Source organism: Danio aesculapii, chromosome 6, assembly GCF_903798145.1.
Source record: "Danio aesculapii chromosome 6, fDanAes4.1, whole genome shotgun sequence".
In the NCBI taxonomy this organism is placed as follows: Eukaryota; Metazoa; Chordata; class Actinopteri; order Cypriniformes; family Danionidae; genus Danio; species Danio aesculapii.
Genome location: NC_079440.1, coordinates 14,125,773 through 14,146,231, shown reverse-complemented (window position 1 = coordinate 14,146,231; position 20,459 = coordinate 14,125,773). Strand labels below are relative to the sequence as shown.

Genomic DNA, 20,459 nt, shown 5'->3' with positions numbered 1-20,459 from the left:
TGTTTTATGTTCAATCTACTTAAATTTGCTAAAACTAGCAAGTTAACCTAATTCCTTCCTGTTGCCCCACAAAAAACGATTGTGTAGATCCCAGCATTTTTACAGTGAGTGAAAGACTGTGGGAGACTAAGTACAGTACTGTGAGAACAGAGATGTTCATTGAGAGATTAGCAATGTCCCGTGAGAGACTAGTAAAGTGCTGTGAGAGACTAGTGATTTGTGATGCGAGACTAGTGAGGTCACACTAGTGATCTGCTGTAAAAGCTTAGTGATGTGTGGGGTGGCCGCAGCTTTGCTAAATTCAAAGCAAGGCCTGTATACTTCATAGGACTGAAGTAACCTGCAGATATATTACTTGTAAAAATGTTTTTGTTGAAGCGCTTTGATGATTTTGTTAAACACAGTTCATTTGTTTATCAGAAGCCACTTCAGCAACATGGAAATAAATGAAATGGCCAGTCCAGAGTCCTGACCTAAACCTCACACAAAACAGCAGTGTGTGAGACTGGCAATGTGCTGTGAGACTAGTGATGTCCAGCACTCAAAAAGTGACATTTGCTGTTTGTTGAAACTGCTTATTTAAATCGAGATGAAACAAAACAATTGTTGATTTTTTTTTTTTTGTGGGACAACTTATTAGTTATCAAATTTAAGTGGATTAAACATATAACCATTAACTTAACCTTTTTTCTTCCTGTTGCTCCAAACCAAACCGATTGAACAGCATTTTTTTTATAGCGAGTGAAAAACTAGAGAAATTCTCTAAGCAACTAGTAAAGAGCAAGGGCCTGTACAGTTCATATAATCATTTCATTGGTAATTCATTAGTAAAACTGTTCAATTCATAGCCAAAACAAAATTCCGTCACATTAAGAGTTTAAAAACGTTGATCTCCACTGTATGACCTTGTTTACAGTGCTGTATCCTTTTCAGTGAAAGAGAGAACACAGGTTTCTTTTTTCACGTCTTTATTACTTAAAAAAATAATGACCAACATTCTGCATTAATGACAAGAACAGCTCATATGCAGCGGGCCTTTTCTTTTTCCATATTAAAGCTTGCATCAAAACTCACCCACTGCCAATCCAAACACTCTCCATTCTCACAAACAATCCCACTTAAGGACATGCACTCGGGGCCCAAACTAAATCACAAGAGCCACACAGAAACAAATAAATATAGACCTTTTTTCTTCTTTTTCACTTCAAGTCAGAATTAAAGCACTTTTTGATCCTGTATTATTACTCGGATGAGAGGGGGGGGGGGGGTCTTCCAGTTAGTTAACCACTGAAAAGCCAGTTTGGCACATCTGTACTGCTCCACATCTCCAGTTTTATAAAAATGTCAACTACAGCCAATGGGATGATGAATATAGTAAGATCAAATCCATTCATGACCCAAACATCCAACTCCTGCTTTACATTAATCTCTGTTGCTTACACACACACAGAAATCTATAAAACAAGCATATTGGATGCTGCAGAAACAGAAGCCATTTATATTTTACAACCTTAAAATGGGAGACGCTCTCAAAACAAGGCACTTGGAGGCCAGGACTATTTAGAGAAAAAAAACTCAAAACAGATCCATTCAATACTGTTGCTTTCGGTGCAAGTAACATCACTGCCATGCACGTTAAACCCAAGATGCTCTGAGACTAATGGTGGGTTTTAAAACACACAAATCTTGACATACAAAAGGCTGACATCACCGCATATCATTCAAACTAAATAAATATTTTTTATCAGTCCTTATTAAACCAAACATGACTTAAGAGTGATATGCTAAAACATTCCCACACTAGGAAAGCTTATTGAAAATAGGGTCCGTTTTGTAACTATTTCCCACCTAGCATAACTACACATCAACAGCTACTTCTGTGATTTGCTCACAGTAGAACCAGTAGGCAGGCGATAAGACTACATTCTTGGAATGAGAACGATTCTGGCCTTAAAACAACGGCTAATGAGGCTGTAGCCTGCTCAAATCCATTCACAGCCAGTCCAGTGTTTTTGCTCCTTGACTCACTTTTGCGCTTTTAGTGTTTATTAGAGTAAGGGTTGGTTAATTGTGCAAAACAAACCCAGCCTGGAATCTGCAATCCACTCCCTGTTAAAAGAATCGCATGGAGTTTTGCACCAGACCAATATAAAGCCAAATGTCTCTAGAAAAAGAGCAGGAGGAACAGACGTATGGTGGTCCTGTGCTTTGGTCAAACAGATTCAGTCAGTACGGCGTTCCTACTGCAGCAGCTTTTGATTGAGGATCTCCCAGATCATAGCTTTCCTGAAATATGGCATGTGATTCTAGAGAAAGACAGGAAACGAGTGAAAAAAATAGTAACAAAAAAAGTTAGAATTAATGATCTGCTATACATTACGACTACGAAAAAGGCATTCTGGGAAACTTAGAGTGTATGTGAATAAGTAGCACCTGTCTGAAAGTGAGATTGTGTCCTCTTGAGATATAATCAGCATATTTGCATATGAACACACCACAATCACTGCCATTCTTCTGCTGAGGAATCTCCTGCAAATTAGAATTTACAGTGTGAAAAAAATCTGATATATGAATATAGGCCAATGTTAATTTAAATTTAATGCAGAAATTGGTGCTTGTTTAATAAACAGTTTAATACTTGCATTTGCAAACAATATAGTTGCAGTGTTTTAATTTATGTTCATTTGTTGCGCCCTCTTGTGGACACAAGAAAACATTTTAAAATCTGGTGATTACTAGGGTTTTGTGGCTTTTATCTTAGGTAGAAATCATTTTAAATCTTGTTAAATATTCAAAAATAAAGAAAGAAAGAGATAATTAAGTCTTTGTTCACAAATCTACATTCTTCTTACAGGTTTTCTGTCTTTACATTATGCCAGCTTTCAAGTTTGGCCATTAAAACTGGATAAGATGTTTAGGATTCTTTTTTTTTTTTCAGAACTAAAATTGTATAGTTATATATATTTGTAAAAATACTAATGCTTACAGAAGGCCGAAGACTGCTCACGATCCACTTCGACACATCCAAATCTTTTCCCTTCTTCACCTTGAACTCCTCTTTCAGATAAAGTCTAACAGAGAGATGCAATATGATATCAGTGAATACAGTCCTTTATTAAAAAAATAAAAAATTAAAACATACTGTCAACACAAATTTAACAGACGCATTTAACCCTTTGATGCAAAAACTACGCAAACCCCCTCTAAAAGCACAAAATTGCTTTAATATACCCTATATTAATTTTTCGTTATTTTAATAAAGGCTAAGTGTTTGCCGAATCTTTGAAATGAATGTATTTTATCATTTATTAGTTGAGTTGTTTATTAAATTTCATCATTTTGATTTTCACAAATAATTGTATTTTCTTTTCTAACAGTTTTTGTATTTCTAAATAGATTTTACACGCGTCAAAGGAAAAAAAGAATGATATTTGCTCATCTTTATGGGTATACTTTATTTATTTATTAATTCATTTTCTTTTCGGCTTAGTCCCTTTATTAATCAGGGGTTGCCACAGCGGAATGAACTGCCAACTACTTCAGCATGTGTTTTATGCAGCGGATGCTCTTCCAGCTGCAACCCAGTACTGAGAAACATCCGTACAGATTCATTTAAACTTTATTCAAAAAGTAAGATAAAATTAAAGCATTGATATTAAACAAAAAAAATTAAGTTTTGATTGAGGGGTACCTAGAATACTGAATGATGAAATGCATTTCTTGCACATACACAGAAAATAAACACCCATGTTGAACACAAACCTATTTAACTGCAAAAGTGACCATTTAAATATACAAGTAATGAAATAATTTAATGTATTTTTTTATTTAATGCCCTGTCAGCAACCAAGGCTATTTTCATGGCTAGAACATTTCAAGAATATACAATTAAAAACAGAAAACAAATGAATACATAACTTAAATATGATTTTAGTGTTAATGCATGATAAAAATTCTAACATTTTTCCTGATGTCACTTAGCTAAAAATGTCCTTAAAGGGGTGGTCCATTATGATATCATATTTGAAACTTTAGTTGATGTGTAATGTAGCTGTGTGAACATAAACAGCATCTCTGTGTGTAAAATGTTCAAAGTTCAATGCAAAGGGAGACCTTGGTTTTTACAGATTTAGCTTAGCAAAGCCTACAATGAACGAATTTTGTAGACTACAAAAAAATACTTCCGGGCCTGTGACTTACTTTTACAGCGCACACACACTGCACAGCTAATGGGCGTGGCCAGAGGCGCTGTAATGTTACAGCAGAGAGAGCTAAAACGCTGCTATTTCCACTGAGCTTCTACTGTTTCTGGGTTTGACACGACACGAAGAGAAGTGCTTACAGTTTAATTTTAATTAAGTTCCAGAGAATTATAAAATACATAGCAAGCATGATTTGACAAAACACAGCTTCCAGAATCTCTCCCAGTTCAGTGCTGGATTCGGTTAAAATCTCCTCAAAGAAGGAGAAGCTCCAACAAGCAGAAGCTGTGGACTCTGAACCACAACCTGTAAGTGTTTTTATTTGTTAAAATTGATCATGACATGTACAGTGTCTAGCGTTAACGGTATGTTGTAGCAAGGATGTAAACAATGGGAAATGCTGTTTGGCACCGCTAACGATTTAGCCACAAATTCATATTTATCAGTCAAACTGCTGTAAACACACACACACACACACACACACACACACACACACACACACACACACACACACACACCACCAGCGCATGCGTGTCTCTATACGAGGCGCTTTTCCCTGCGTTCTACATCTCAGATAATGAACTCGCAAAAGATATGTGAACGATTCATTACTTACACATGCATATTCCGAATATATGTGAAAGACGTTGTGTGACGCGTTGAGTTAAAGAGCCCATATTATACATGAAATAGGGTCATATTTAGGTTGTAAGGGTCTCCAACAACAGTCTAATATGCATGCAAGGTCATAAAACACTTTGATGGTCTTATAATCTGCATTTATTTTTACCTAATTATCCCAACGACTCCCATATGAATCGTTCAGCGATTCATTTGTTCCCAACCCCCTCCTCAGCGCGAAGCTAATCTGCGCTGATTGGACCGATGACAGCCTGCTGCGATTGGTCGACAGTGACAGGCTTCAGCACGAGACAGAGTGAAATGCCCAGCTGCTAATCAACTATATAAAAGTAGTCACAGTGCACACGCGCTTCATAGTGTAAGGCTTTTTTCACACACACACACACACACACACAACCCTCCTCAGAAGAACTGGGGAGATCGACGCGAGTCTCTCTCTCTCCCTCTCCCTCTCTCTCTCTCACACACACACACAACGCTCCTCAGAAGAACTAGGGAAAGCGACGCGAGTCTCTCTCTCTCTCTTTCTCACACACACACACACACAACGCTCCTCAGAAAAACTAGGGAAAGCGACGAGAGTCTCTCTCGCTCTCTCTCTCTCTCTCTCTCTCTCTCTCTCTCTCTCTCTCTCTCTCTCTCTCTCTCTCTCTCTCTCTCTCTCTCTCTCTCTCTCTCTCTCTCTCTCTCTCTCTCTCTCTCTCTCTCTCTCTCTCTCTCTCTCTCTCTCACACACACACACACACACACACACACACACACACACAACGCTCCTCAGAAGAACTAGGGAAAGTGACACGAGTCTCCTGTCTCCTAGCTTACGATCGATCGCCATAGCAACGACAAACGGCAGTGGAACGCGAGCTCACAAAAGCCTTTAACGTTAAATCCGTAAACAAAGCGGCACGCGTCGCGTTTTTAACGTGGCTTACATGTGATAAGAGAATATAAAGAGTAACCGCGTGTACTGTACCAGGTTAACAACTCATCTTTGGGTAGAGACTGTCAATATTATCCATCTGAGCACAGCGTGACTTCATTCGACCGGCGGCGTCTGTGTGTGTGTGTCTAGTGTTTTTTCTGTGTTAGTGGGCAGGGCCGCAGGTTTCAAATCTCCCGAGTTTGCGCGCGTAACTACTGGCGAGGCTTGTGTTTCGTGGCTGCGTCATCGCGAAACACCTAATGACTCGTTATCAAGGCGACTCGTTTGAAGCACTATGAGTCGACTCTTTTATAGATGAATCAATAGTTTTAAACACTGTACACTTACAGATTTAAGCCTTAGCTGGATATTTCACTTCACTTAGAGCTGTGTTACACACTACATGGAAGGGCATTTTCAAAAACCCATAATATGGGCTCTTTAAGTTAAAAAATATAGGAGAGTTCGCCTAACTCGTGTAGCAGCAGAAAAATAAATCAATGCTCACAGGTCGCATCCCACATCTTGTGCTTTATTCTTCTGTCAACAGTGTCACTGTATATTACAGAACAATAACTTAATCCCAGCATCAGAGAAAAACAAAAACAAACATCGGTCCCGCGCACATGCATTTCTCGTGTTACAGGAGTCTACAGACAGTTCTCTCACACACACACACACACACACACACACACACACACACACACACACACAATGGCGATCGCTCTTAAAGGAGCCGCACCCCATTTTCACTCAATACAGACACTTGTCAGATGTTTTTTCAGAGAGTGGGCATGAGGTTGACGGACTGTTTACACATGCATGTGTGGGCGTGACGTATAGCCGATCCACGAATCGCAGCACATTATGACAGATGACCAATCAGAGTCACCTGAGGGTGGGCCTTTCAGAGGAACTAGGAAATATGTCAGTCGTTTTCATGTTAGCCGAGTGGCAGTATATAATCAAAGTAAAATTTATGAAAAAAATTACGTGATTTCCTTTAAGTGAAACATGAGCACACATTGCGTTGTATCTTATAAACACAACCAAGCCTTAAAACTACATTCTGGACCACCCCTTTAAGAGATTTAATTTAACAAAAAAGCCCACTGGAATCATTAAAAAGCATGACAGAATAACTTACAGAATCAAGTTGCAGATGTCATCATGTCGTTGACCCATGGAGTCATAAGATCGGACAGACTTTGATTTGAAGTCAACAACCTACCAAAAAGAGGATATATTCAACATGAATTAAAAAATAAACACAGAAACAAATAAAAAGCAAAAACAATATTTAAATCAACTAGCACATTAACAATCAAGAATCAAAAAGAAAAAAAAAATGAACCGTTTTTGAACAGAATTTGAACACAGAATACTTAATTACTCACAGCGAGGGACCAGTGAACCCCCAGGTGAAGGGGGACCAGAATGATGTCAAACAGAAAGAGGTCTACAGCCTTCGTCCAGCGCCGTACTGCAGCATGTCCACCGCTATGCAACTTGGGAAAGAGGAAGGTACTAAAAGAGTAGACCTTCTTGCCTAATACTTCCTGCTCACTGCGGGTCATCACAAGATTCATGTAGAAATTGATCACCTAAAAACAAGTTAATGTTCAATCAAAAGCAGCTTTCTCATTATATAAGCTGTTGGTATAGAGAAAAGGGGAAATAATGGCAATTATTACATTAGGGATACTATAGTACATATAAAATGCTCATGACAAAAATAACAAAAATATTAATTGTTGTTCGTTTACTTTCTTCTTTTCGGCTTTATTAATCTGGGGGTCGCCACAGCGGAATGAAACACCAACACATCCAGCATACGTTTTACGCAGCAGATGCCCTTCTAGCTGCAACCCATCACTGGAAAACATCCATACACACTCATTCACACACATACACTACGGAGAATTTAGCTTACCCAATTCCCCCATAGCGCATGTCTTTGGACTTGAGGGGGAAAGCGGAGCATCCGGAGGAAACCCATGCAAACACGGGGAGAACATGCAAACTCTACACAGAAATGCCAACTGACCCAGCCGAGGCTCGAACCAGTGACCTTCTTGCTGTTCGGCAATCGTGCTACCCACTGCGTCACCCAATTATTAATTGATTAAATTAATTCAAACATATTTATCACTTTTTAGCCTAAATAAATTAAAAATAATGAAATTAAGCTCCATAAATCCACTTGTACAAAATGTAATATTTTTAATAAAGTCCTAGATGACAAAATGAGCAACTAACAAACAAAACAGTGAACAGCTAAATATACAATTTCAGGCAATAGTGAGAACTAATAAAGAAGATGTACAGAATTATAGTTAGAATTATTATCCCCCAGTATATTCACCCCCCCTCCCCACACTTTCTGGTTAGAGGAAAGAAGTATAATAGTTTTAATAACGGATTTCTTTCATCTTTGTCATGATGACAGCACATAATATTTTACCAGATATATGTCAAGATACTGGTCTCAATATACTAGCCAAGGTACAGAAGTCAAGATAGTGACATTTAAAGGCTTAACTAGGTTAATAAGATTAAGCAAGCAAGTTAGGGTAATTAGGGCAAATCATTGTATTATGATGGTTTGTTCTGTGGACAAATCGAAAAAAAAAAACACTTAAGGGGGCTAATAATATTCACCTTAAAATGTTTTTTATTTTAAATAAAAACTGCTTTTATTCCAGCTGAAATAAAACAAAGAAGACTTTCTCCAGAAAAAAAAAAATACTATAGCAAATATTGTTAAAGATTCCCAGCTCAGTTAAACATCGTTTGGGATTTGAAAAAGAAAAAAAATAATAATAATTCTGACTTCTATGGTATATACTGAAAAAAACTGTACCAACATATTATGCTTTCCTAATATAACTCTTAAGATGACATTACCTCATCATTGAGCCAGCTGCCCTCTTGTAGTGTTGCCAGATCTCTCTGTGTGATACGCAGTTTGAAAGCACTGCACAAAACCAGGTTTGGATCACTTTGAGCAAGAGCAGCACTCACTTCCTGCTGCATCTCCTGTTACAGGACACAAAGAGAACACTGTGACTCAAACCACAAGGAAAACAACTAAGCGGACACTAAAGCATGAGTGAAAACAAATGCACTATTACAAAAAATGGGTTAACAACAATATTTCTCTTTCTGAAGGTGTTGGCTTTTGTCATTTTCAATATTAATTTATCACAAATAAATTATAATAAAATAATCACTTGCTAAATTCTTTGGAATAAACTTCAGAAGTCATGATTATTCAGTGTCAATGTTACTGCTTTTATCTTTAATAAGTGGATGCAATAAAAAAAATAAGAAAATAAAAAACTTGTACAGCCCAATTTGGATTTGTAGCAATAGGTTTTAAATATTTGCTAGTAACAAAGACATGTTTTTATGCAAGTATCTTGAAAATAAAAGTAGTCTTCACCCACTAAAACAATAATCAATCTGAGAGAGACTGAGGTAACAGTAACAACCTTGGTCATTCTGGGAAACTCCTCTTCACCGCGCCTCACTGCATCTGTAATCACTTCAGATCTAGAAGATATTAGAAGCCCAACAGCAGAATCCTTGTCCTTCAGATTCAACCTGGCTTCAACCTCAGCTGACAGATCAACATCAACAGCCTGAAGAGAAGGTGAGAAAGAAGGTGTTAGAGGGGGAAAAAAAACCTCCACTACAATTATATTGCAAAATACAGCTACACTAGGCCAGTCATATCTATTTTTTTGTCCTATGATATATTGCACCAAAATTGCAATAAATGATATTATTGTCATTAAGACACTTTATGCAGCTCATTATATAATGCCAGAATGACAATATAATAGCATTATAATGCAAGTACACTCTTCCAAAGAACACATTTTATTCCTAAAAATATTTCATTTATAGTCATTTTAACAATTTATTAATTAGGCATTGGAATCAGAATGTGAAAATGCATATTCTAAACTAATATTAATAAAAGGTGCAAGATAAAAATTAACAGATGCTGCAATGAGTTGTCAGACACCCATATGAAAATATGCTAAAGTAATTTATAGTAAATACTATTATGTTTTTTGACCATACCGACACTTTCAATAGAGAGGGTGCATAATCAGCTAAAATGTTGCTAGAATCTTTTTTTTTTTTAATGCATGGGTGATATATATTGCATCACCAAAAATGATTGAGGTCAGTCATGTCCATGTGTTGTACGATAACACTGTATATTGATTTTTGTCATTCATTTAATTTCCTTAGTCTCTTTATTCATCAGGGGTCAGCACAGCAGAATGAACCGCCAACTTATCCAGCATGTTTTACACAGTGGATGCCCTTCCAGCCTCAACCCAGTACTGGGAAACATCCATACACACATTCACACACATACACTATGGCCAATTTAGTTTATTCAATTCACCTGTGGCGCATGTGTTTGGACTGTGGGGTAAAGCGGAGCACCGGGAGGAAACCCACTTCAACACTGGGAGAACATGCCAACTCCACACAGAAATGCCAACTGACCCAGCTGCGACTCGAACCAGCAATCTTCTTGCTGTAAGGCGACAGTGCTAACCACTGATCCACTGCATCACCCAAAGCAACAAAAAATTCACACTAAATAATTAAAACCTAAATTATGTTATTATTAGTCTCCAAAATAATAAGTCAGTGTAAACCGGAAGTTGCTGAGACTTTTCAGTATGCACTTCTAACTGTAACAAAAATATTGCACAGGGGCGGAGCTTTCATTTTGCAAATCTTTCCCTCAAAGCAAATTAATGGTAAAAGGAGTGTGGTTAAGGATATTAACATAGTTGTTTTGAAACCCTTATATTCACATCAACAGAACGATCACCACTCCAAAGGCAGAAGCAAATGGTCAGACTTTGATTGAAAATTAATAAAACTATTTTATTTTTCCAGTAGATTAACTTGAACATATTAATTGTTTAATTCAAAGGTTATTGCACACTGAATCCTAAATTTTCATCAGTAATTTTGGCACGTTAAAAAATACATTCGACCTCAGGTTGTGTGAATCGTATTGACACACTGCATTGACAAAAAAAAAAAAAATAAATAATAATAATAATAATAATAATAATCAAACCAGGTTAAAAATTTTTGTGCTTCTCACACCCGAAAAAGCGCTTTGAGAAGTGTTTTGACAGTTTAGAGCCACCATACAAGTGAAAAGCGAATGGCGTCATTTGAGCTAAAGATAACTTATTACAAACACTGTGCATAAAATAAAGACAGAATGTGGCAGACAACTGAGATCCCCTATATGCTTGATTCAGTGACTGGCACACCTCTCCCCTGCTGCTCCTTTTTGTGGTGTTGTGTGTGTGTTTGTTTCCATACATTTGACATTGTACTGCCCATAGACATTATAATAGAAAGCACTGTCCGCTTTCGGTCTTTTGCTTCGATATGTCAACGCGGCCGCCATCTATTATTAATGTCATATAATATGCCAGCCTCTGTTCAGGAATTGTTTATGTACGTGAATGTGTGAAGTATCACAAGCAATGTATCAAAATTCCACCGAATTCCTAAAATAAACTTCTGGATAATCCAGCGCAGCTCTTTTATAATGAGCTAAACTCTCCTTCCTCTCTATTGGATGAACACAATATGCAGCCTATTCTTCTTTCTGCATCTACTTTAGAAAGAGAGGAGAATGTATCACTGCTTAAACTGACTCAGAAATGTTTTGCGTTTTTTGCAATGGATTAATAAACAGGCATCAGACTCAGTGTGCAAGGTTTGTTAACGTGCCAATTTTTTTCCATACGAATACGAAAAAACGCATATGAACATTTCAGACTTCAGTGTGCAAAGACCTTAAACAATAACAATGTGAGCTAGCGAAAAACACTGTAAATTTTGATTTCATGACACTTTACAGCACATGAATAAAGCACTTACGGTTTTTCTTGTAGTGTGATTATCCAAGGCTCCTTCCTTGACATCATTTCCTGTTGCGCTTCGATAACCATCCAATGTTCTACATCACATTTAAAAAAAAAAAAAAAACAGAAATTAATCTTTCTGCATTCAGCGAATACATATAAGGATCACATAGCATGTTAAAGCATTACCTGTCTTTAATCTGCGTCAGAGATAGTGGATCTCGCCACATAGACATGTTAGGGATGACTAAAGGCAATTCGGCAAACAAAAAATATAAGTATAAATGAAAGATCTTCAAACGTTTATGAAAAAAAATGTAAAGTTCTAAGAACAACAGGGAAGAAGATTGATTGAAATAAACACTCACCTCTTACTGGCGCAGGTCTGCTCAAGTCAGTAGTGCGACAGATGGAGGTGTGTCCATTGACCTTGTGTCCATCAATGGGAAAAGCTGTGCTAAAAGATTTGATTGAAAACAGTGTTAAGTTGTTGTAAGTGGTAGTGAATTTAAAAAAAAATTTAAATAAATAATAATAATAATAATAATAAGTTCATGTGCTTACATGGAAGGCTTCATCCGTCCAAATGGCAATGGTTTGCTCTTTGAATATTTTTCAGATGCCATCTCCACTAGCTTCCTATAATGCTCTCGATCACTCTCTCTCAATGCCTACTCAAAAGAAAGATGCTCAGGAAGTCATGTTTAAAAAGGTACTAACATGCATAGTAGGGCTGCAAGATCAATCGAAAAAATTCGACCCTACACACAATCTTAATTCAGCTTTTTCAACGATTCAGCCAATTATATTTTCAAGGTAAGGAGAGAAGCAAGGCAGTCACACAAATCTTCACATCAACATTGCCATCTTCAAATGGCTGCAGGTCAGGTTATGATGTAGTCGCGGCTGAGAAATCACACGTGAGCTCACCGCCATCTGTTTGTTTACTTCAGAGGACCAGTGTTGCCAGATGTAGCTGACTGTTTCCAGCCTAAAATCCGCTGAAAACTAAAAGGCACTGCCCAATGATCTGTAGTCTTGTTGGGAGATCACAACTGTTGTAAGCATTTGTATGTGGAGAACGGGGGCTCTTTGGGGGATCATAACAGGTTTAAAAGTGAAGACCGGGGCTGGCGGGCATACCGTTACAAAACTGCCCAATTTTACACTACCCGCCTATGTCATTTTTTACCCACAAAAATAAACTCAAAACCGCCCAATCTGGCAACATTGCCGAGAACGCGCGCATGCCCAACTATGACGCCTACTTTAGTGAACAGAAGCTGCATAAGCTGTGGATAACAGGTAATAAAGTTGTAAATAACGTTCAGTTTGTTGCACAGAGCGATCGTTTGAGGGCAGTGCAGGAGGTTTGATTTGCATGTATGTGTTTATCACAGTGAAGGCAGCCATGAGTCGCATTTAAATGATCATATCGCATTTTACAGTTATGATTACGACAAACATTTGATACGTTTTTTTTCTTTCATAGCGAACACAAAGTGTTGTGCATGAATATAAATGTTTACTGTGTTAGTATAACAACCCTAGCCTATATATAATGTTGAATATAATGCAAGAAGGAGTCTGATAATGACAAAATTCTAATTTTACCAGTGAAAACAAATGGTCTAATAATGTTGTCAATAACAGATGACAAGCACATGTCTTAAACATAATAAATCAACTTTATTATTATGAATAGTTATATTCTGATGTCATCATTTTAGTGTGAATTAACAAACAGGACATATCGAAAGTCTGTTCAAGTTCACCATAATGACTATACAAAATTTAGCATTTTAAGCAACAGTACAGCTACACACAGGCATAATATTATTATTGTTGTTGTTTTACCATATGTTTGAGAATTAACAATAATAATAGGCTAATCATATTAACCTTTATTTTACATTTACAGAACCGTGAGAAAGAATTGTGATCTTGATTTTAAGTTTAAAAAAAAAAAATCGTGATTCACATTTTTGCCAGAATCATGCAGCCCTAATACATAGAACATAAAAAATCTGTTTGCTAACCTCCTCCACTGTCAGGCAAGGTTTGGGTGCACGGCTTGGGTGCTCCATCTCAGGCTGCCTTGCATTCAGCCCGTGGGTAGTCCCGGACGCCACTAGCTTCAAGGATCTGCGCATCTCTCTGCTTCTGTCCTGATTTGCTTTGTACAGCATTGTTCCACTGTACAAGGAGAAACATGCAGAGACTTACAGAATATCCAAAAGACCATTTTAGAGTCAAACATTATTATCGGTCGCAAAGCAAAACTACCTATTCTCAAGTGTTAGTTTGATACTTCTGTTTGCATATGATAGGTAAGATTCATCAATATTTTAAAAGGACAGACTGCTCACAATTGAAAGATTTTATGTCATTAAATGTTTAAAGAAATGATGGTCAGCAATCGGTTTTAGTTTTAAAAAAATATAAATGAAAGTCAGTGGGAATTGCAACCGTTCTAAATATTTTCTTTTGTGTTGCACAATATTTGCCACACCAGTCTGGAATGACAAGTTGTAAATGGTTGAATTTTCACTGTGGAGTTTACCATCCTGTAACTGATTAACTTAATGTTTAATTATATTTTAAAAATTAATAGACAATTTAATCCATGAATTGCCTGAATGATAGCAATGTACACATTGGTAAATAAGGGGGTATTTTACACTACGCTTTCTGCCAAAAACTAGAAACTGTTTTCTGCTTGTTTATTCACACAAAAACTGTTTTTGCAACTGCATAAATCTAAAAAAGTTTTTCAAAGTGAAAGTTTTTTTTAAATAATTGCTGATGGCCTGTCCAAATAAACAAGCTTTTGTTTATAGGCGGAGTACATATTAGTGTTGTTGTTGCTCAAGTGTTAATAATTAAGTGCTAATTCTTCATCAGCAAATGGTGGATTTATTTAACATTACAAACAACACCGGATATGTAATATTTTAAATAGAAGGGTGTATTATGATAAAAATACATATTGAAAAGACAAAGAAACCACTCAAATTTGTGAAACAACTTAAAATTTGAACCAAATACTCACTCAGGTTTGCGTAAAGCCTGTGGATTGGTTTGCATATTGGCTGCTGTTCTTTCTTTATTTTTAAGTCCCATTTCCATTTGTTTATCTGTAGAGAGATTTATTAAAAATCATGTTTTAGACTTTAAAAGAAACGTCGAAAGCACACCATTTGCAACTTAAAATTACTTTCTACTTAAACTGGAACTCCTGTAAAGGCAAAGCTGAACTTTCAAATGATCCCTAAGAGGCCTTTCTAATACGCTGGTCTGAACATTTCTTATTTTATATCTTAAAAATAAAACAAAAAAAACAGCGATAACACTTAATATTACTATGGAAGATGCAAGGCTTTCTGCATTATTCACTGAAAGAACTGAAAATAGGTCTGACCCTAAACTTTTGAACAGTAGTTTGTGCCTGTCAAATTCTTCGCCAGATCATAGACACACGCGGGAGAAGAATGAGTTCACACTCACCCATGCTGTCACTTTCAATCCATGAACTCAGGCTGTTGCTGTATATGTCATCAATACCCATAAATGTAACCCTGCCAACCTGAGCAAGCAAAACAAAAAACGAGACCATGTGAATAGTGAATGAAACCAAGGATGTGCAAAGATGGCATACGAGAGAGGATTTTATGATAATACCTGCGTGAAGGCATTCTGCTTTTCATGTTCAGATTTTCTATGAACTCTCGAACGGAACAGACCAGCAATTCCAGCAAAAGTTTTCTTGACCACCCTGACAATCACATCTGTAGAGAGAAAGAGACAGACAGTAATAGTAGATGACTGAGAAAAATCCAGTGAAGGAGCAATAGGCACTTTCACATTATGTAGTTACATAAACTCCATCATCAGAACTAGCCATCAGGCCGGGTTCTATTAGAACTAATTTCCACCCTGATGATTTTTCTGGTTGCATTCAGTCAGAAGGAACTGGCTAGTGGCATATGCTGGTCAACATCGAAGTCATGTGCTGAATTCAACAAAATCAACAAGTAAAAGATGGATGATTTTTATCATAAAGTAACCCTTTTAAAAAATACCATGCCAGGGTTTATATGGCATGTATTTTCCCATTCAAAGTCAATTGCATCAGAGTAGTTCCTGTTGTGCTGGATTGGACCCTGCTATGAAGAACAACAATGGAAAAATGTTCCCCAATCAGAAAAAAGTGCCTGTTGTTTGTATAAGACCATTTAAGCTAAATACTCTAATGCTTCAACATTGATAAAGCAATGTGAGCACCTGTAATAATTTGTATATTGCAGAATGTGTAGTAAAGTTGGTTTTATATTCACACATTTAGACCTTCTCCTTAATATTATATTTTCAGAAAAGTATTATTTAGCATTAAGAAGAAACATAGAAACGTTATCTGACTACCATCTAGCAGAAAAATATTCAAAGGCTTTTATTTTCATAAACAGCGAGGATGCGAATGCGTCTGAATGTTCTGATTGGCTTAAGTTCACGTCTCACGTCAGCGCAGCATTTTCTATCCGGCAATTTTCTTTCTGCGTTCACACAGCGCAGCATTCCGGCAAATTACTGGTAGTGTTACAACTCTTTCAGGAAAATTGCTGGAACGAATTTACCAGAATTTTCAATAAGGGCCCATTCACACATACAGACCTATCCAGAAAATTGCCAGTAATTTTCCAGAAAGGTCCATGTGTGAAACGGGCTAATGTGTTTAGGTTTCGTGATGTTTTTCACATTTGATTATTCAACTTCTGTTCCGGAACACTGTTACAAATTCTCTGGAAAACATAGCACTGTATACTTCATTTGCATCTTTGGTCAATTCAACGTATCCATGATAGTTATTTGTCCATTGTATTTCATGCAAATGCACTCCAAACTTTCTTTCCAAACAGTCACTGAAGTCAACCGTTTTCCATTAGGGATGTTATGACTCAAAATAAATGTGACAATTTAAACTAGTAGAAATGTTAAACGAATCGCGATGATTTTTTTAAACAGAGGGGGTGCTGTGTTTACAGAAACAAACTCTCTTTACCTGCACATGAGCAGCGAGCAAGAGGAGGAGCAGCAGACTAAAATGACAGCGGTGAAGTGCGGCAGACAAAACACTAACTGTGTGCAAATACTGCAAAAAGACGTTTACTTACACTAACAGAACAGCCAGTACGATGCACATAAACCATCAGCACAACTAAAACTACTGTCACAGATGCCTATACAAACAAAACTATTAATGAGCCAAACCACACGGACTGGATGACTTGCAGCCCCACTTGCTCAGATGAGTGCTATGGAGATCACACAGTGTTTTCAGTGCATCAGTGTTTTCAAAGCAAAAATTTGAAGATGTTTTTTAGACTGAAAGAGAAAGTTGTTCTGTTACAGAACCAGGTATTAGATTGTTTTTACCCTCTCCTTTTCACATTAGTTTATTCATATTTCAATAATTTGCTTATAATTACTGAATATTTAAAAATGTTTATGATTATCTCAATTTTAAGCACACTGATACTTATTAATTTTACGTAATATTAATTATTCACCTTCTTAATCATGTTCAACTCCTATATCTATCCTAGGGAGACCCGGATGGGACATGACGGTGGGGAAAAAAATGGGTTGAAGGAAAAAAACTGGGTGGGAGGAAAAAACCCCCAGAGTGATAGGAAAAAGTTTTTGCGTCATCTCCCAAAGATGTTTTATGTTCCCTTGCAAACACTTCCTGTTCACTTCATACATGTCAACTGTCCCATTTTTGCCAGGATTGTCTCTTATTTTACCATTCTATGCCACTATCATTAAGTATTATCCAATATTTCTCATATATTTTTATTCTTGAAAACACGTTGAAATTAATATAAAATATCTGCATTCACTTTCTTTCCATTAAAGCTGTGCGTCGATCATCGCCATTCATATGCAACCTCTCAATCAGCGAATGCATGTTTGTACAAGCGCTGATTGGCGGACATGCTCTGTATGATAAACTGATCCCAGATCAGCTTCTGTACACGCCATTTAAAAGACATTTTGTGTATTTGTCTGTTTAAACACACATCCGAATCCCAAAGTGTCTTTAAATGGCGTGTACAGAAGCTGATCCCAGATCAGCTTCTGTACATGCCATTTAAAGACACTTTGGGATTCGGATGTGCGTTTAAACAGACAAATACACTTAATAATATGTAATCATGTCCGTCCTGCTGTGCGTTTTACTTTAAACAGAACTAATTTTCTCTTAAATGAGCACAAACAGTTACTGAAGTAATCAAATGCTTTCATTAGATCTGTGCAAAAGACACCTTTTATCAAACAAAACAAAACAAGAGATTCGTCTGCTCTTCACTAGTTTGTTAACAGAGGTGTTATCATTTCAAATGGCGTGTACAGAAACTGATCTGGGATCAGTTTATCATATGGAGCACGTCCGCCAATTAGCGCTTATACATGCATTCGCTAATTCAGAGGTTGCATATGAAGAGCAATGATCAACGCACAGCTTTAATGGAAAGAAATTGAATGCAGACATTTTATATGCTTTCAAGATTAAAAATATATGAGAAATGAGGAAATAGTTAATGATAGCAGGATAGAATGGTAATATACGGGAGAATCCCAGCAAAAACAGGAGGGTTGACATGCATGAAGAGAACAGGAAGTGTTTGTGGAAAAACTATTTTGTGAGGGCAAAGCAAAACATCTTTGGATTCCCTCGCGAAACATCTTTGCGAGGGAATGCAAAAAAAAAAAAATATATATATATATATAAATATTTCACTCTGTTTTTTTTTTTTTTCCTTCCACCAATTTTTCCCCCCACCATCACGTCCCTTCCGGGTCTCTGTACTATCCTACTATATAATAAGTAATTTTAGAATCAGTTCTTTTATGTCAGTGGCCAGTCCCCTGGATTAGAGGGACTATAGATTATAGATTATAGAGCTGCGCATCGTTGGATTTGCTCTTCAGTATTTGGACTCTCAGTGGTGATTATTAAACCACACTGAACTGAGCTAAACTGAACTGAACTTAAACACTACAAACTGAACTACACTGTTCCTATTTACTATGACGCTTTATGTGAAGCTGCTTTGACACAATCTACATTGTATAAGCGCTATACAAATAAAGGTGAATTGAATTAGCAGGCCTATCGATCACCTCTGTACACACTGCTCTCTCGTTTAGGAAAGGCTTTCCTCTCCACACCAGCCATCTCAGTCCCCAGTGAAAGAGTTTTTTCATCCGGGGACATGTGCAAAGCTTATGTCAGAAAAAAAGATATGCTGATATTCCAATTTAACAATGTAAAATGGTAGATTTATGTTATAAATGTTATGGCAGAAAATATATTATTTTGAATTAGGAGTCAGGTGAATCTTTACATCCCTATTTTCCATATCACAATGTCTACAGCAGTATATTACAGATTTTCCAACATTGGGCATCTCCATTTTTTTATATATATATATATATTTAAAACATTTACCATGTCTTGCTCGTTTGACTTCTGGGTACTCTGACACACCATCAGTGGAGTAGACGCTGAAACACATGAAGATAAAAATGTTTTAAAAAGGAAAACTCTTTATAAATAAAACACAACATAAATTAACGATAGGCTCACTAGCAAATAGAAAATTGCACAAACATTTGCTTTAAAAACACGTATGTTAAAATATTTAAAAATATTAAAATAAATAATGCCATTTCAAAAGTCTAATTACAATACAGCAAACTAAATTTTTTAATTTACATTATCGTTATAGCGTAACATTAATTTACCGACACGAATGGTGATTGTTTTCTGTCAATCAAGCGTCTATTGATTAATTGTTTACATTGAACTGATTCCTGCCCCTGAAGTCAAATGCTAATAAGCTACACTTGCTTTTGTTCAGGTAACTTACAATAACAAACCACAAACTGGCACGTGTCCATGCAAGGCATTGTGTAATAAACAGAAATGCGCTAATTTTCATTCAGACACAAAGAAAAGGACGAATACCTCTGATAGTTGCGTTTGGCGGGCCTGCTGTTCTCCTGCCGCTGCGTGTCTATGGCCGCGGCTCGCGCTTTACCGTTAGCGCGCTCACTAGGCCAGTCTTCGGATTTCTCAGCAGAAAGAGGCAGGAACAGCGACGATAATATGTCAGCTATCCATTCATACATTACAAACCACCACGAAGAATAAGACTCTGTTTCGTTTGTTAGTGCCAGGTCTATAGTGAAGATCCCGTAACCGAAAATTCGAGCCACTCGTGTTTCAATAGTCTTCCGTAGCCGTGCTCTGCGTCACTGATTTGTCAACTGCGACACCAAGGTACTGTTTATCGGCTAAGCCCTCCCACTCTGCCCGGATATTAAAGTTCCTTTACACTACGGTTTAGCGCAAGCGAGCTTGTCTTGTGAGAAATTATTATTAGAATAGCACAAACTAAATGTATAAAAAACATACAGTGTAATTACTGACATTTTATCCATTTATATTTCACTCCATATACGCCGATATAGAACTTTTTTGATCTTGTGGAGGCAAATCGTTCAACCAATCACAGGCGGCACTGGGTGTCACGTGACTCGGAGTGGCAGAAATGCTTAGTGGTTGTGCTGTTTTCTTTCAAATGTTCTATGTCGAAAAACATTTTACAACTCAGAAGGCGTTTCGTCATTACCTTACATGACGTAACTCCAGATTTATGGCGTTCAGCTTAGTGTTGCGCAAGACGATACTGTACTGCAACT

General features: G+C 37.0%; 1 protein-coding gene across 1 annotated transcript; it reads right to left on the bottom strand.

Annotated features, from left to right (window-relative positions):
• Window positions 1-962: 962 nt before the first annotated feature.
• On the bottom strand, window positions 963-20,017 carry senp2 (SUMO specific peptidase 2). The gene is made up of 17 exons (XM_056459602.1): window positions 19,723-20,017; window positions 19,204-19,259; window positions 15,372-15,478; window positions 15,198-15,276; window positions 14,743-14,827; window positions 13,730-13,886; window positions 12,255-12,361; window positions 12,059-12,147; window positions 11,880-11,937; window positions 11,707-11,785; window positions 9,261-9,410; window positions 8,674-8,805; window positions 7,164-7,370; window positions 6,914-6,993; window positions 2,987-3,071; window positions 2,434-2,529; window positions 963-2,306 (listed from the first exon to the last, which is right to left on the bottom strand). The coding sequence occupies exons 1-17, from the start codon at window positions 19,884-19,886 to the stop codon at window positions 2,241-2,243; spliced, it is 1,797 nt and encodes a 598-aa protein (XP_056315577.1). The 5' UTR covers window positions 19,887-20,017; the 3' UTR covers window positions 963-2,240.
• Window positions 20,018-20,459: the final 442 nt, after the last annotated feature.

Coding starts and splice junctions, on each gene's coding strand:
- senp2 (XM_056459602.1), bottom strand. CDS start 19,886: ATGTATGAATGGATAGCTGACATATTATCGTCGCTGTTCCTGCCTCTT. Junction 11,938..12,058: donor CAGACCTGCGCCAGTAAGAG/GTGAGTGTTTAT, acceptor AATTGCCTTTAG/TCATCCCTAACATGTCTATG. Junction 3,072..6,913: donor GACATCTGCAACTTGATTCT/GTAAGTTATTCT, acceptor TCTCTCTGTTAG/ACTTTATCTGAAAGAGGAGT.